Below are 13,585 nucleotides of genomic sequence, written 5' to 3'. Positions count from 1 at the left end.
TACAAATGGTTCACACGGTTTAAACATGGTCGGACGGAAGCTAAAGATGACTATCGTTCAGAACGCCCTTTGCCGTTTACCAACGACGCTCATGAGAGAAACGTCAACGAAATAGTGCCACAGGGACAAACGTAATTTATGGTACTAGCGGGACGTGTTGCGACGCCTGCGAGAACATGTGAGACGGAAACGACTTGAATGTGGTGATACAATTCATGGCTCTGTATCACGATAAGGGACCCGGACATTCATCCCTGTTGGTGCTGACTGTTGCACAAAAAACGAAATAACTGTACGGCCTCATCCTCCGTACTTCCTAGACCGTGCACTTCCTTTTATTTGCAAAGTTGAAAACCCCATTGAAAAGATGATGGTTTGCAACGCTAAACAAGATAAAAGAAAATTCATAGACGTCGCTTCGCGAGATGCAGCAAGAGGCGCACCAAGACTACTTGCGGAAGCAGAAACGGCGCTGAGAGAGGTGTATCAATTGTGGCGGAGAGTCTTTCGAAGGAGACCACGCACAGTAAGTAAAAGGTAAGCGTATAGTCCAACCATGAGTGCAGAAATCGCAAAAATCAGTGTGGGACGTACGATGAAGACATCCGTTAGGACAGTGCGGCGAAATTTGGCGTTAATGGGCTATTGCAGCAGATGGCCTTCACTTGACAACAGAGAGCAGCGACGTTTGCGTAGACATAGAGATATGCACTTTTTTTCCTTCTTTCTTTTTTTTTAAGTTCTGGCGTGGTAACTATCTGAGAAACACCTGACAACTCCGGAATTTAACGACTTGAAACAGTGTTGTGCATTTACAAATTTTGGTGAGTGACTTTCACTTTCTAAAGTCCTAGATTCTCTGTGTTTGAAAGTCTTTGTAGTACTTAATCCTTTCAGACTCTGTTGTTACAATTGTGTACATTAATTTTCACGACATCTTAACTGCAATAGAAATATTTTTCCTCAATTGGAAGCTGATGTACACAGATTAATGTAGCAGTGCAGAGCAGTTTGTGACCTTGAAAGTACCTGGTAGTCTTTGGTAACCTATAACCGACAGTATAGTTGAGTACCAGTATTGTTGTTTTGCATGAACATTGTAGAATGTTCGATTTATTTATTACAACAATCAATATTTCAAAATCATTTGTTTTAGTCAACAAAAAGAAGCGATGTTTTTCTGTGTGCACAATTGTAGCCATGACGTCTCAAGAACTATGTTTTACATAACATTCAGTATCTTGTGTTTCCGTCGCATGAAGTGCTTGTCGGAACAGTTTCTTTTTATCCTCACGATTGTATTAGTTTTGACTGGGATTTATTCAAAACATATGAAGTATGTTGTATTACTAGGTATTGGTATGAGCAAAAATTAGGAAAATAGACATAGCATTGAAGCTCCAGTTGATGACAATGTCGTTAGGTCTACTGCAAATTATTATTTTAGAGAAATACCACTACTGATATTATTATTTGTGAATATTTCAGTTCTGTTCATCATGTCGAATAAACAGTATTTCAACATTGAGCGAGATGCAGATGCCATTTTAGACATGCTGCTGAATGGAGGGGTGTCAGATTTCGATTTATCGGATGGAAGTATCAGTGCCTGATGTAGAATCCTACTGTACTTCAAGAGAGAAGGAAGCGAGTGTGGGAGCTGACAAAATAAACAGGGGAGAAACCAATGATGAGTCAACTGCAAATAATGAAAGTGGTGTGTGCAGTGACAATGATAACAACGATAGTGATATTCAAGACAGTGATCCACTTACCAACAACGAGCTCAGTGATGTAAAATACATTTTGTCAGAAAAAAAAGACATCAAGTGGCGTCATCGTCCTCTCTCTATACTGCATTCATATTACGAATGGGAACAATGTATTGAAGAACAGGAAATACTTTCTCCTTCAACTTGTTTCAGCAAACACATTACCAATGATCTGTTCAGTTCTATGGCTGATATGACAAACCTATATGCCTTGCAGAGTGGAACAATTAGCAATTTCAAACAAACTACACCAGCGGAACTCCAAATCTTGTTTGGGCTTCATATAATTATGGGAACTCTAAAATTTCCTAGAGTCTGAATGCATTGGGACATAACATTGAAAATGCAATAATTCTTGGACAGTATGCCCAGAAATAGATTCTTCCAACTCAGATCAAATTGACACCTTGTTAACAACAGGGCTATACCAGCAGACGATAAAGACAAGTTCTATAAAGATCGGCCTATATATACTGCCATCCGCAACAGATGTCTGGAGTTATCTGTGGAGGAAGAGCTTGCTGCTGATGAGGCAATGATCCCATTCACAGGGAAGCTGTCAGTAAAACAGTACGTGAAGGGAAAGCCTTCTCCGTGGGGTATCAAAATGTACATGTTATGTGGTAAGACACAAGCCTATGATTTTATTCTTTATCAGGGAGCATCGACTGAATTTCAGACATCTTTGTTGAAGGAATTTGGCCAAGGTCCAACAGTAGTTTTACAATTAGCCCAGAGGATAAAAAACCAAATAGGACATAAGATATATTTTGACAATTTCTTTTCTTCGTACAAGCTTTTCCAAGCGTTGAAACAAGAAAAAATTTGTGCTGCTGGAACTGTCAGAGTTAATCGTTCTGCAAATCCTCCTCTAATACCAGATAAGGAGGCAATGAAGAAGGAAAGAGGATTTTCAGAAGAAATTTGTAGCGCAGATGACAACACTAGTAAAATGGGTTGACAACAAAACAGTTCTTCTCAGCTCTAGTTTTACTGGAAAGGAGAAATTGACAAAGGTGAACGCTGGGACAAAAAAGAAAGTAAAGATGTTACTAACGATCGACCAGAGATTGTAAAATGCTACAACCACGGCATGGGAGGAGTTGATCTTTTTGATCAATTGATGTCACACTACAGAATTTTTATAAAGTCAAAGAAATGGACACTCAGAGCTATTTTCCACGCTGTAGGTTTTGCTGTGGTACTGAGCTGGCTCGAATACAGGAAAAGTGTCAATGCAGTTGGTCTACCAACGAAGAAAATAAGGGATCTCCTACACTTCCGTATGGAGCTGGCTGATGCTCTAGTGTTAAGTGGGATGGATACCTCGAAAAGAAAACGAGGCCGACCATCTGCCACACCTCCAGATACACCTGTTCAAATACAACGAGGAGAAACTGGGCCTCCTGAAGAGATTCAGTATGATGGAACACAACACTTGCCTCTTCATGAAAGTGGTGCACTGCCTACCAGGTGCAAATTTCCGCGATGAAAGGGACGTTTAAGAATAAAATGTGAAAAATGTAACGTACATCTTTGTTTGTCAAAGGAAAAAAAACTGTTTCCGTCCATTTCATGTCAATTAGAACCACATAATGAACATAATTCCAGATTCATTTCATTTTTAATTAAAACTATGGTGAATTTTGCATGTATTTTGTGTGTAAATGATCTCAAATTTATGTGTAATGTTTAAATAAATTAGTTTCGTCTACTATGATTTCAGTGTAGATTGAGACCCAGTGTACACAAATGTGTACAATTTTTTTTTTTGAAAATGGTAACATATCTTTTTATAAATGTTGCTTCCAAAATCATTAAAAAATCATCCAAGCCCATTACAGTATTTAAAAAAATTTCCTTCCTCCAGAAAAAATTCCTATCTGAAAGGGTTAAAAAAAGTTGCAACTGTTCAAAAACGCACAGAGAGCTTGTCCAAACGTCATTGGACCGCAAGTTCTTCCACCTCCGTTTTACATGGTATTCTGCAAAATCAAAACACGTGCTACTTGTTTGCTTTACACTGAGGTGACAGAAATCAGGGATAGCGATATGCACATCTACTGATAGCGGTATAATCACGTACACAAGGTACAAAAGGGCAGTGCATTGGCCGAGCTCTCGTATCTACTTAGGTGACTCGTGTGAAAAGGTTTCCTATGTGATTACCGCCGCACGACGAGAGTTAAAAGATTTTGAACGTAGGATGGTCGTTGGAGCGAGACGCATGGGGCATTCCGTTTCCGAAATCGTTTGGGAATTCAATACTTCGACACCCACAGTCCCCAGTGTCAACAGTATGCCGAGAATACGAAATTTCAGATATATCTCTCATCACGAACAACGTAGTGGCCGACGGTCTTCAAAAAAAATGGTTCAAATGGCTCTGAGCACTATGGGACTCAACTGCTGAGGTCATTAGTCCCCTAGAACTTAGAACTAGTTAAACCTAACTAACCTAAGGACATCACAAACATCCATGCCCGAAGCAGGATTCGAACCTGCGAACGTAGCGGTCTTGCGGTTCCAGACTGCAGCGCCTTTAACCGCACGGCCACTTCGGCCGGCTCGACGGTCTTCACTTAACGACCGAGAGCAGCGGCGTTCGCGTAGATTGGTTGGTTGGTTGATTAGGGGAAGGGGAGCAACCAGCGAGGTCATCGGTTCCACCGAGGGGGAAAGAAGTTGGCCGTGCCTTCTCAAAGAAACCATCCCGGAATTTGCCTGAAGCAATTTAGAGAAATCACGGAAAACGTAAATCAGGATGGTTGGACGCGAGTTTGGACCGTCGTCCTCCCGAAAGCGAGTCCAGTGTGCTAACCACTGCGCCACCTCGCTCGTTGTTTACGTAGAGTTGTCATTGCGAAGAGACAAGCAACACTGCGTGAAATAACCGCAGAAATCGATGTGGACTACGACGAACACATCCGGTAGGGCAGTGCGGCGGAATTTGGTGTCAATGGGCTATGGCAGCAGACGACCGACGCGAGTGCCTATGCTAACAGCAAGCCATCGCTTGCAGTGCCTCTCATGGGGTCGTGACCGTATCGGTTGGAGACTAGACGAGTGCAAAACATAGTCTGATTAGATGAATCCCTTTCAGCGGGCAAGGGCTGATGGTCGAGTTCGGGCGTGGCGCAGTCCCCACAAAGCCAAGGACCCACATTGTCAACAAGCCACTGTGAAAGCTGTTGGTGGCTCCATAATATTGTGAGGTGTGTTTACATCGAATGGACTGGGTCCTCTGGCCCAAGTGAACCGATCATTGACTAGATATGGTTACGTTCTGCTACCTGGAGACCATTTGCACCCATTCATGGATTTCATATTCCCAAACTAGGATGGAATTTGTATGGATGTCAATGAGCCACGTCACCGCGCTACAGTTGTTGGCAACTGTTTTGGTGAACAATCTGGACTGTTTGAGGAATGATTTGGCTACCCAGATCGCCTGACATTAATCCCATCGAATATTTAAGGGACGTAATCGAGAGTCACTTCGTGCACAACACCATGTGCTGGCAACACTTTCGCCAGTATAGAGACAGCATGGCTCAGCATTCCTGCAGGGAACTTCCAACGACTAGCTGAGTCCATGCCACGTCCAGTTCCTGCAGTACGCCAGGCAAAAGGAGGCCCAGCAAGATATTAGAGGTATCACGACTTTTGTCGTCTCAGTGAATAAGGAATACAAACTGACTGTGTAATTCATACCAAAGTAACACAACAGTATTTTCATTATTTTTAATTTCAAATCTTCTGCAACCATGGTAAAGGGGGAACAAACGAAATTACGTAATGAGCAGTGTTAATCAGGCATTCGAAGCCACTAGGCAACAGGCTAGGAAGAACCAACACGACCGTCCGTCAAGCGATCACCAAGAGACTAGCTTAGGCACCTAGCGCTGAATGCGGCCGGTCTCGTAAGGTCACAGTTGTGTGTTTAACAATGTGAGTCGCGTGGCGAATCATAAGGATCTTAGGCGCCAAGCGAGGCACGTCCAGTGTGGCCGTAGACCGAGGGTGTTGCCGAATTTCTGGTCTCAGAGGCACTCTATGCCGTTTTTTTCGGTCATATGTCAATGTCGCATCCCTCCGTGGGAGCGGAACAGGAGGGTTGAAAAAACTTAAACACTCTTCGGATCGCTATCAAATTTCGACAAATGGTTTTGAACGGTTGCTAGCGGTTCCTCACTGTACACGAGAGCTGAAAGTACGGTCGCACTGCACTCCAAAGTGGCCGATCACTTTTACTGCGGTTGCTAGCCCACGATGTCCTTAGAGAAGGACTGAAGCGTCCGTAGGGTGTCAGCAGTGTGAAAGATTGCCAAGAACGTCATCGTTGCTCATCGTACTGCGAACTGCCGTTTTCGAGCGTGAAATGTATAGGAGTCAGTGCCTCATGGGAAGGGTTCGTTCTATTGACGCTCAGGGGTCGGTGCTGAGATCGTTTCTTATATATGTAAATGACATGCCTTCCAGTATGACACATCATTCTGAGATATTTCTGTTCACTGATGACACTAACATGGTTGTGAAGGATGTTGAGTGCAATTTAGGCGGTGTCTCAAATAATACAGGTCAATACAATAGTTCATGGTTTGTAGGGAAAAAAAAGATGCTAAATCGCAATATGACTCAGAATTTTGAGTTTCTATCACACAATTCAACTAATACTGACATTTTTATTACGCAGAATGGACATATGACTAGCGAATCTGAACAGTCCAAATCTCTAGGTGTTCGGATAGTTGGTAAGCTGTCATAGAAAGCCGCCGTCCAGAATTTTGCTTAAAAACTTAATGCAGCTATATTCATCATTAGAACAGTGTCTGCAGTAGGTGATAGTCAGACACAGAAATTAGTCTACTTTGTTTATTTTCATTCGCTTATGACATTCGGATTTTTACTCTGGAGTAACAATTCTCACTCTGAAGGATATTTTTGGCTCTGAAATTGCCAGTTCGAGCAAAATGTGATATACTTTCGCCGACCTCTTGTCGAGTCCTGTTAGAGGGTGAGGGTCTTGGAATTCTGACATTGGCGAATTTTGTTTAATGTCATTCGCTGTTAAGAATACGAGCTTATTCCCGAGAAGTAGCAGCCCTCTCTCTCAGTTCATACTAGGAGGAAGACCTCCTTGTCTCTTGGGCCGAAGGCGTGCATCTTTCTGGTGCATCGATTGTAAACAAGCTGCCATGAAGAATTTTCTCATGTCTCACTCTTTTTATTCTGTCGGAGTTACTGGATAAAAAAAATGAAAATACGTGTGTTTCGTTTTAGATCATTCTAGTTTTTACTCTCGGCAGCTTGTCATTTGCGTACGATTCATGTTATAAAATGTTATTAAAGTTTCTCATGTTAATTTAATATACTGACTCTTACCATGACTCTGGAGATTTTCTTCTCAGTTTGGTCCTAAGGAACCCACCGCATTGACATCCCCACCGTCCGCGCAAGCAGCCCGCACGCTATTCGTTCCCTTCTTTCGTCAGTCGACTCGATTGAATCGAGTAGCTGTACTTTCCTATGTAGCACGCGCGTCCACCTCATCGTACTCCATACGTTTGTCTGGCACATAAATAGCCAACACATAAATACGAGAAAAGTCGCGGCCATTCTAGTGATTTCGATACGTTATTTTGTCTGGCATTTGATCGAGAAAAGTCGCGAATATTCTACTGTTTCCTTACCTTCGATACGTAGCGTTATAGATACGGACCATTCGCCGAATAGGAAGCTAGTTTACATTCAGCAGCAGAAATATTAAGACTCAAGAACGAATAAGTAAAAAGTCCCAGTCGTAGCAAGTTTAAGTGTGAAGATTAGCCAAGAGTGAGAGCGATCAGTTGATTGTGAAGTATTAATAATAGTAACTCATAGTACTTTCTCAGTAAAATATTGTTCCGAGACTCGTAACAATATTTTTGTAATAACGTAAAAATAGTTTCCCATTCCTAACTCGTAATACTACTTTCATTCATTTTCCCTTCTATTTTAATGTTTCATTATTTCTTTCCTTTCTTTCCTTCGGGCGCCAGAGAAACTTTATTCTAGGCGGCGTTGCACCGGACGTCATAGCTCATTTACGCCCGTGTTATTATCGCTGGACGTTTTATTCCTAGAGTAAACAGCATAAATCGCAGAATGTCGCAGTTTTCAACAATACAGGGCTCTCTTCATCGCCCCCATGCCGTATCTTAGCAACAGTTTGAGACGAGTCGATTGGCAAGGAACGCGAATGTTCCTGTCCGCATTCAGCAAAACCTTAAAACTTCTTGGAATGCAGTAGGAGCATGGGCAACACTAGCGGTCTCTGGTAAGTTATCAACCAGCATCTGATTTCTGCCAATCCTCGGCAACCAAAACCATATGCTTCATATCGATTGCACCTTTCTGCAGAAGCGTTAACATTAATTTGCACATCACGTGTGTTTAATGAATATGGAGATTTTCGACACAGCAGTTATATTCAGGATACAGTTAATCACGGGTCGTCTAAGGCAGTTTGTGTTGGAGAAACATTGATTTTAAAAGTCTTGTAATTAGAATAAGATTGTAACAATACTAATTACAAATGGTCATCCGAAGCTGCCATACCAAGTGCTTGCTGTATTCGCTTGTTTAGATAACGTTCGACGAGTGTAGAACATCGCCATGCTGTCTTGAAACACACGTTTTCCTTGCTCCTGTCGTAAAAATAATATATTTTTATAAGAATTTCTGACTGATTGTAGATGAATTTCAGATATTAAGTTCTATTTTGAATCAGTTCTAGTTTCCGATTCCAACGGTCAGGTTTGACTAATGACATTCTGTGTCAGTGTGTGACTCCATGAGCTTACGATGCTAGGGATGTTAAATAGCTTGTTATTAAATGTTACATGCATTTATCTTAGTAACTGACGTAAACTATGCTGTTTGTTACAAATATGTCGGGACTTCCGAGGGTATGGTTAGGCAGGAACCTTAAATTGCTGCGAGTGAATCAAGTAATAACAATCATATTTATAATCTTGGTTCCCGCAAATATTTTGGCTAAGTGTTGCCGAATATGGAATGATTTCCGAAGTTGGAGGTAGCGCAGGAATCTAGGACTTACATTGCTGCGTGTAAAACGATCTGCAGTTATATTTATAATCTTGGATCTCTCAAATATTTGACTGTTTTTTTCCGAATGTGTCACGATTTCCAATGGTGATGTTGGGCGGGAACCCAAGAAAACAGTTGTATAGTTCATTCTAGTGTCCCGTTCAAATGTTCGTTATTTATCCTGATTTTTCATTTAGTATTTATTGTTATTTATTTCATGATTTTTTTTGTTCTTGTCTTTATGTAGGTAACGTCTAGTTGTCGATTCGAAAGTTTGTTATTTTTCCCGTTTTTCGAGTAGCACAGCGAGCGATATGAAAAAGTTAAATCCTTAACGAAATAAGCATCAGCCAGTAAAAATAACTACAAATAACGGAACGTGGAATCGACAGTTAGAGTGATGCGAAGCATGAAAATTATCAAAGAAAGTACTGACACATCTACTGCAACAACAGTAGTATAGAAAGTAACACCAAAAATAGATAAATTATAACGAACCGCTGCACACAGCTACTGCACATTCTTTTAGAACTTTCATATGCGGTACCGCTCCAATTGTCGTTTCCACGTTCCTTTATGTCCTTTTCATTAGGTGTAGGTTGCTAATTCCTTTAGGATTTAACTGTAGGATATCGATTCTTGCACTACTGCAAAAACACAATAAATAGCAAGCCTTGGAATCGACAACCAGAACTGATCTATATAGGACAATAATAGTTACCGATTCCAAGATTTCTTTTATCGCAGTAGCCCAGAAAGTTACAGCAAAAACGCTAAAAATAATGAATCTTGGAATCAACAACTAGGACTGACCCATATAGCTCAATTTAATAACGAATCTCAGATTTGTAATATTTTGTAGAATTTTCGTTACTTATGTAGTGTCTTTTCTTTTAGGAATTCTGAGCTACCTTTTCCGTATTTCCTGTTTATGTTTCCTATATATGTTACCGTTTATTTCATTTAGCGGTTGCCGGCCGTGGTGGCCGAGCGGTTCTAGGCGCTGCAGTCTGGAACCGCGGGACTGCTACGGTTGCAGTTTCGAATCCTGCCTCGGGCATGGATGTGTGTGATGTCCTTAGGTTAGTTAGGTTTAAGTAGTTCTAAGTTCTAGGGGACTGATGACCTCAGAAGTTAAGTCCCATAGTGCTCAGAGCCATTTGAACCATTTTTCGGTTGTTGTTTTAGGTTGTAGTATAAAAGGTCGTCTGTGGTGCTTTCACTTAATCGCGTGAACTACGATGAAAATTGAGGCACACAGAACCATAAGGGCCTAAACCACAAAGTTTTGAGAAAGATAGGTATCTGTGAAAATGAAATATGTAGGCAAACCATCAGTCTCATAGGTTTGACTTGATTAAAAAGCAAGTCTCACCGTCTTACATTTCCAATAAAAAATCGTATATCCACTTTTTTACGAAATTTTAATATTTAGGATTCAACTAATGTGGCGTAATGAATGTCATATTTCTCTTCTGGTTTTGTAATTATGTGCGGCATTTTTCCCGTTAAAATGAATTGATTATTTGCAACAACCACAAAATTTTCATTTAAAGATAGTGGCAACAGTGTCTTTTTGGCTGTAATGTAGTTAACGTAAAACTAGACTCAGTACATAAAGAACATTTATGATCTATCTCAACACTTCACGCTCCTCGTTATCATCATTTTCATTAAGCACATTCTCTGGATTGCGGTTCAGATGAAATTATCTGTACACGTTAAGCATAATGTCTGGTAAATTTGTTAAGTCTATGTGTTTCAAGTTTGACTTAGGAATTTTTTAAGTCTCTTTGTTTCGGGTTTGCTATTTGCCTTCTACCTTTGTATTTGGAATCTAGGTTTTGCAAGGCTTCTGCAGACTGTGTGGAAATAACAAATTGTGATTTCCCTCGATGTGACTTGAAGTAAATGGTGGCCTTCCACAATTCCAATGAAGACTATTTTGCTTTAAACAACAATTCATGTAAACTTCATCATTGTAAAGTTCCTGAAATGTACATTATTACCACCAACATCAAATTTTGCTTTGGTAGTGAGGTAGGTAACGCTCTTAAAGGTTCTAAAATCCTCAACGTACATTTTACAGATTGGGATGCTGAAACCACGAAACGTGTGTTTAGGGGGGGGGGGGGGGGGGGGGAGATGGGGGGAGGGTATTTCTTCACCGAGCTTACAGATTTTGTGAGGAAGTAGGCGTCAGTGTAGCCAGTGAGCGTTTGCTGCAGCGATGAAAATTTGTACTTTTGGCCCTTATGGAAGTGAATGTCACAAAAATCGGGGCGAAAGCTTTTCGCAAATGTTCATATGTACAGTTTAGCGGTAAAGCACTAATATAGCTGGTTCACCGTAAGAATGCGTATTGTCTTCAGGTATTTATGGAGGTAAAAAAAGAAAGAGATGGCGCTATAGACGTATTTTATACGTTGTTTTGAAGCCATAGTGTGTGGGGCCTACCGCCATCTTAAATAGCCCAACAAATTAGCTGACCACTGTTTACGCTTGCTTCTTGTTCATTATTTCTGATGGGTGCACGTAACAGCTGTTTGAAGTTATACGTTGCTCATATGAGTAACAAAGTGTTCGGAAGGCAATTACGAACGTATTTCTGTTCTTGAATGCGCATTTGTTCTAGTTATACGACACATTTGTCCTCGTAAACATAACTTGTTTTGTGTCGATATATTTCGAATAACCAAGAAGATAATGATGTACTGTGAACCGGGTGTTTTCGTAATCCATTTAATTCCACTTTTACTGTATTTTTTTCGACAGTAAATGAAGCTGGAGTTTCGAAACCAGTGCTTGTTTGCTTGTTGCTACTACTCCTTGTTCGTTACATTTTCAGCTTTAATCTCATATGCACAACATTTTTAATGTTTACGTTTACAAAAAAATTACCTACATATTCTTTGTTAGCTCATAAACATGTTCAATGAGGAAAGAAGCAATGCATGCTTCATATCTTCAACATGTCAACAAAGTGAACGATTACTGAAATGTCAAAGAAACACAACTGTGTAGAGGTATACCTCAACGTGGAATAGAGTTCTTGTTTTATTGGAATGTCAGTGCATTAGTCTTACTATAGTTTACACATCTTCTCACTTTGAAATCTTACCTATGATGCGTCATTCAGTGGGTGGCCAATAATAGCAATTTACAGGTAAGAAAAGATATAATTTTTTGAGACACGTTCCATAATTATGCAATGCTATAGATATGGTTAAGGGAATGGACTCGAGGGCTTAGACCTCATAAAATCTATATTTTGCTTTGACATGTATGTAGGTCATCTTTTAACTAATGGTAACCTAACCTGTGTATCATATATGCCTATTTGCTTCTTTTCTCGGAATATTTCTCACCAGTAATTCTGGCAACTTTTCAGAGATAGCCGAGCGTATCACAACTGGATAATTTGTTTGATTTTACTTTTGACTTTCCTTTTGAGGTTTTTCACGGTACTATGCTTTGTGATATAACAATAATTAGTTAGTTAGTTAGTTAGATTCATGTTCTGTATGGGCCTGTCATTTGCATGATAAATCATAATGCTGTGGAACAAGTAATCTGATATTAATATAATTTTTTTTGTAAGTATGCCTCCATGCTGGTAATTTATTAGTTTTTTTGTTTTTAATTAAATACAGATGCTAGTCAGAAATTTCTACCCATCACCATTTACGTATTACAGTAATAGTCTTCTGTGGAATAGGCAGAGTAGTCAAAGAGAAACGTTTTCCGTTTGGTTTCAAACTTTACTTTTCTGTTTCTCTAGTATTTTATATCACTGAGTAAGTGATGAAAACTTTTGGTTGCAGCGCTGTGAGCCCCTCTTTGTGCTACAGACAGCTTTGATGTGGCGTAATGAATGTCATATTTCTCTTCTGGTTTTGTAAGTATGTGCAGCATTTTTCCTGTTAAAGTGAATTGATTATTTGCAACAAACTTCACAAGGAAGTAGCTATACTATGGAGCGGATAGATTGCTACGCCGAGCAGCAGACAGGCACGAAGGAAAGTATAGTCACATCTGTTCACCCAAAGCCTTTTTCAGAATACACATTCATACAGTCACATACACAAAACACATACACATGACCTCTCTACGGAGGGCTGTTCTAGAAAGAATATTTTTTTCATGTAATGCATCTGTTGGGCATTTTGCAGTGTTTCTGCCGTGTCAGCAGGTATCTATTTGTTCAGTCAAGTAGATGAATACCGGTCTGAATAAAAAACGCCCAAGTTTCTCCGACACCCAGAGAAAAGACGTTTCTCAGGGACTTTCCAATTTCCAGCACTGTGCTTTCTAAATATCCTTTCCGCACAAAGACAAACGGCTACAACATCATTTGATTGTGGAACTAAACCACCTGTGCTCTTCTTGTGTGTGAGGAAATAGACAATATAACTGCCATCACGGCTCGCAATGGAGTGTGCTTCCCAAGCGCCGAACAACAAATCCCGCGCACAACATTGGCCTCCACTTCAGAGAGAAACAGACTAGCTTCAATAAAGTCATGATTTTGAGTAACCAAATGGCTTTGCACACCTATTAACTGTGAACGATCTGGAGTAACAATGTGTTCGTCAGTGCTTAGCCCAGCATAAGTCAGAATAGAACTTTCCACCAGTGTCAAATAACTGTTTTTCTCAGACTCACGAATTTCATTGTGTACTAACAGCATATTGTAGCAGACATGAGCCGACGTGCAGTTG

General features: G+C 40.4%; 1 protein-coding gene across 1 annotated transcript; it reads left to right on the top strand.

The window, feature by feature from the left end:
• Positions 1-1,593: 1,593 nt before the first annotated feature.
• Positions 1,594-3,264, top strand: LOC124606236 (piggyBac transposable element-derived protein 3-like). Its single transcript, XM_047138211.1, has 3 exons — positions 1,594-1,794; positions 2,431-2,661; positions 2,761-3,264. Exons 1-3 carry the CDS (start codon positions 1,594-1,596, stop codon positions 3,262-3,264), a joined length of 936 nt encoding a protein of 311 aa, XP_046994167.1.
• The last annotated feature ends 10,321 nt before the right edge of the window (positions 3,265-13,585 follow it).

Source organism: Schistocerca americana, chromosome 3 (assembly GCF_021461395.2).
Source record: "Schistocerca americana isolate TAMUIC-IGC-003095 chromosome 3, iqSchAmer2.1, whole genome shotgun sequence".
Taxonomy (NCBI): Eukaryota; Metazoa; Arthropoda; class Insecta; order Orthoptera; family Acrididae; genus Schistocerca; species Schistocerca americana.
The sequence above is the reverse complement of the archived record's forward strand: the minus strand, read 5'-3'. Positions and strand labels throughout refer to the sequence as shown.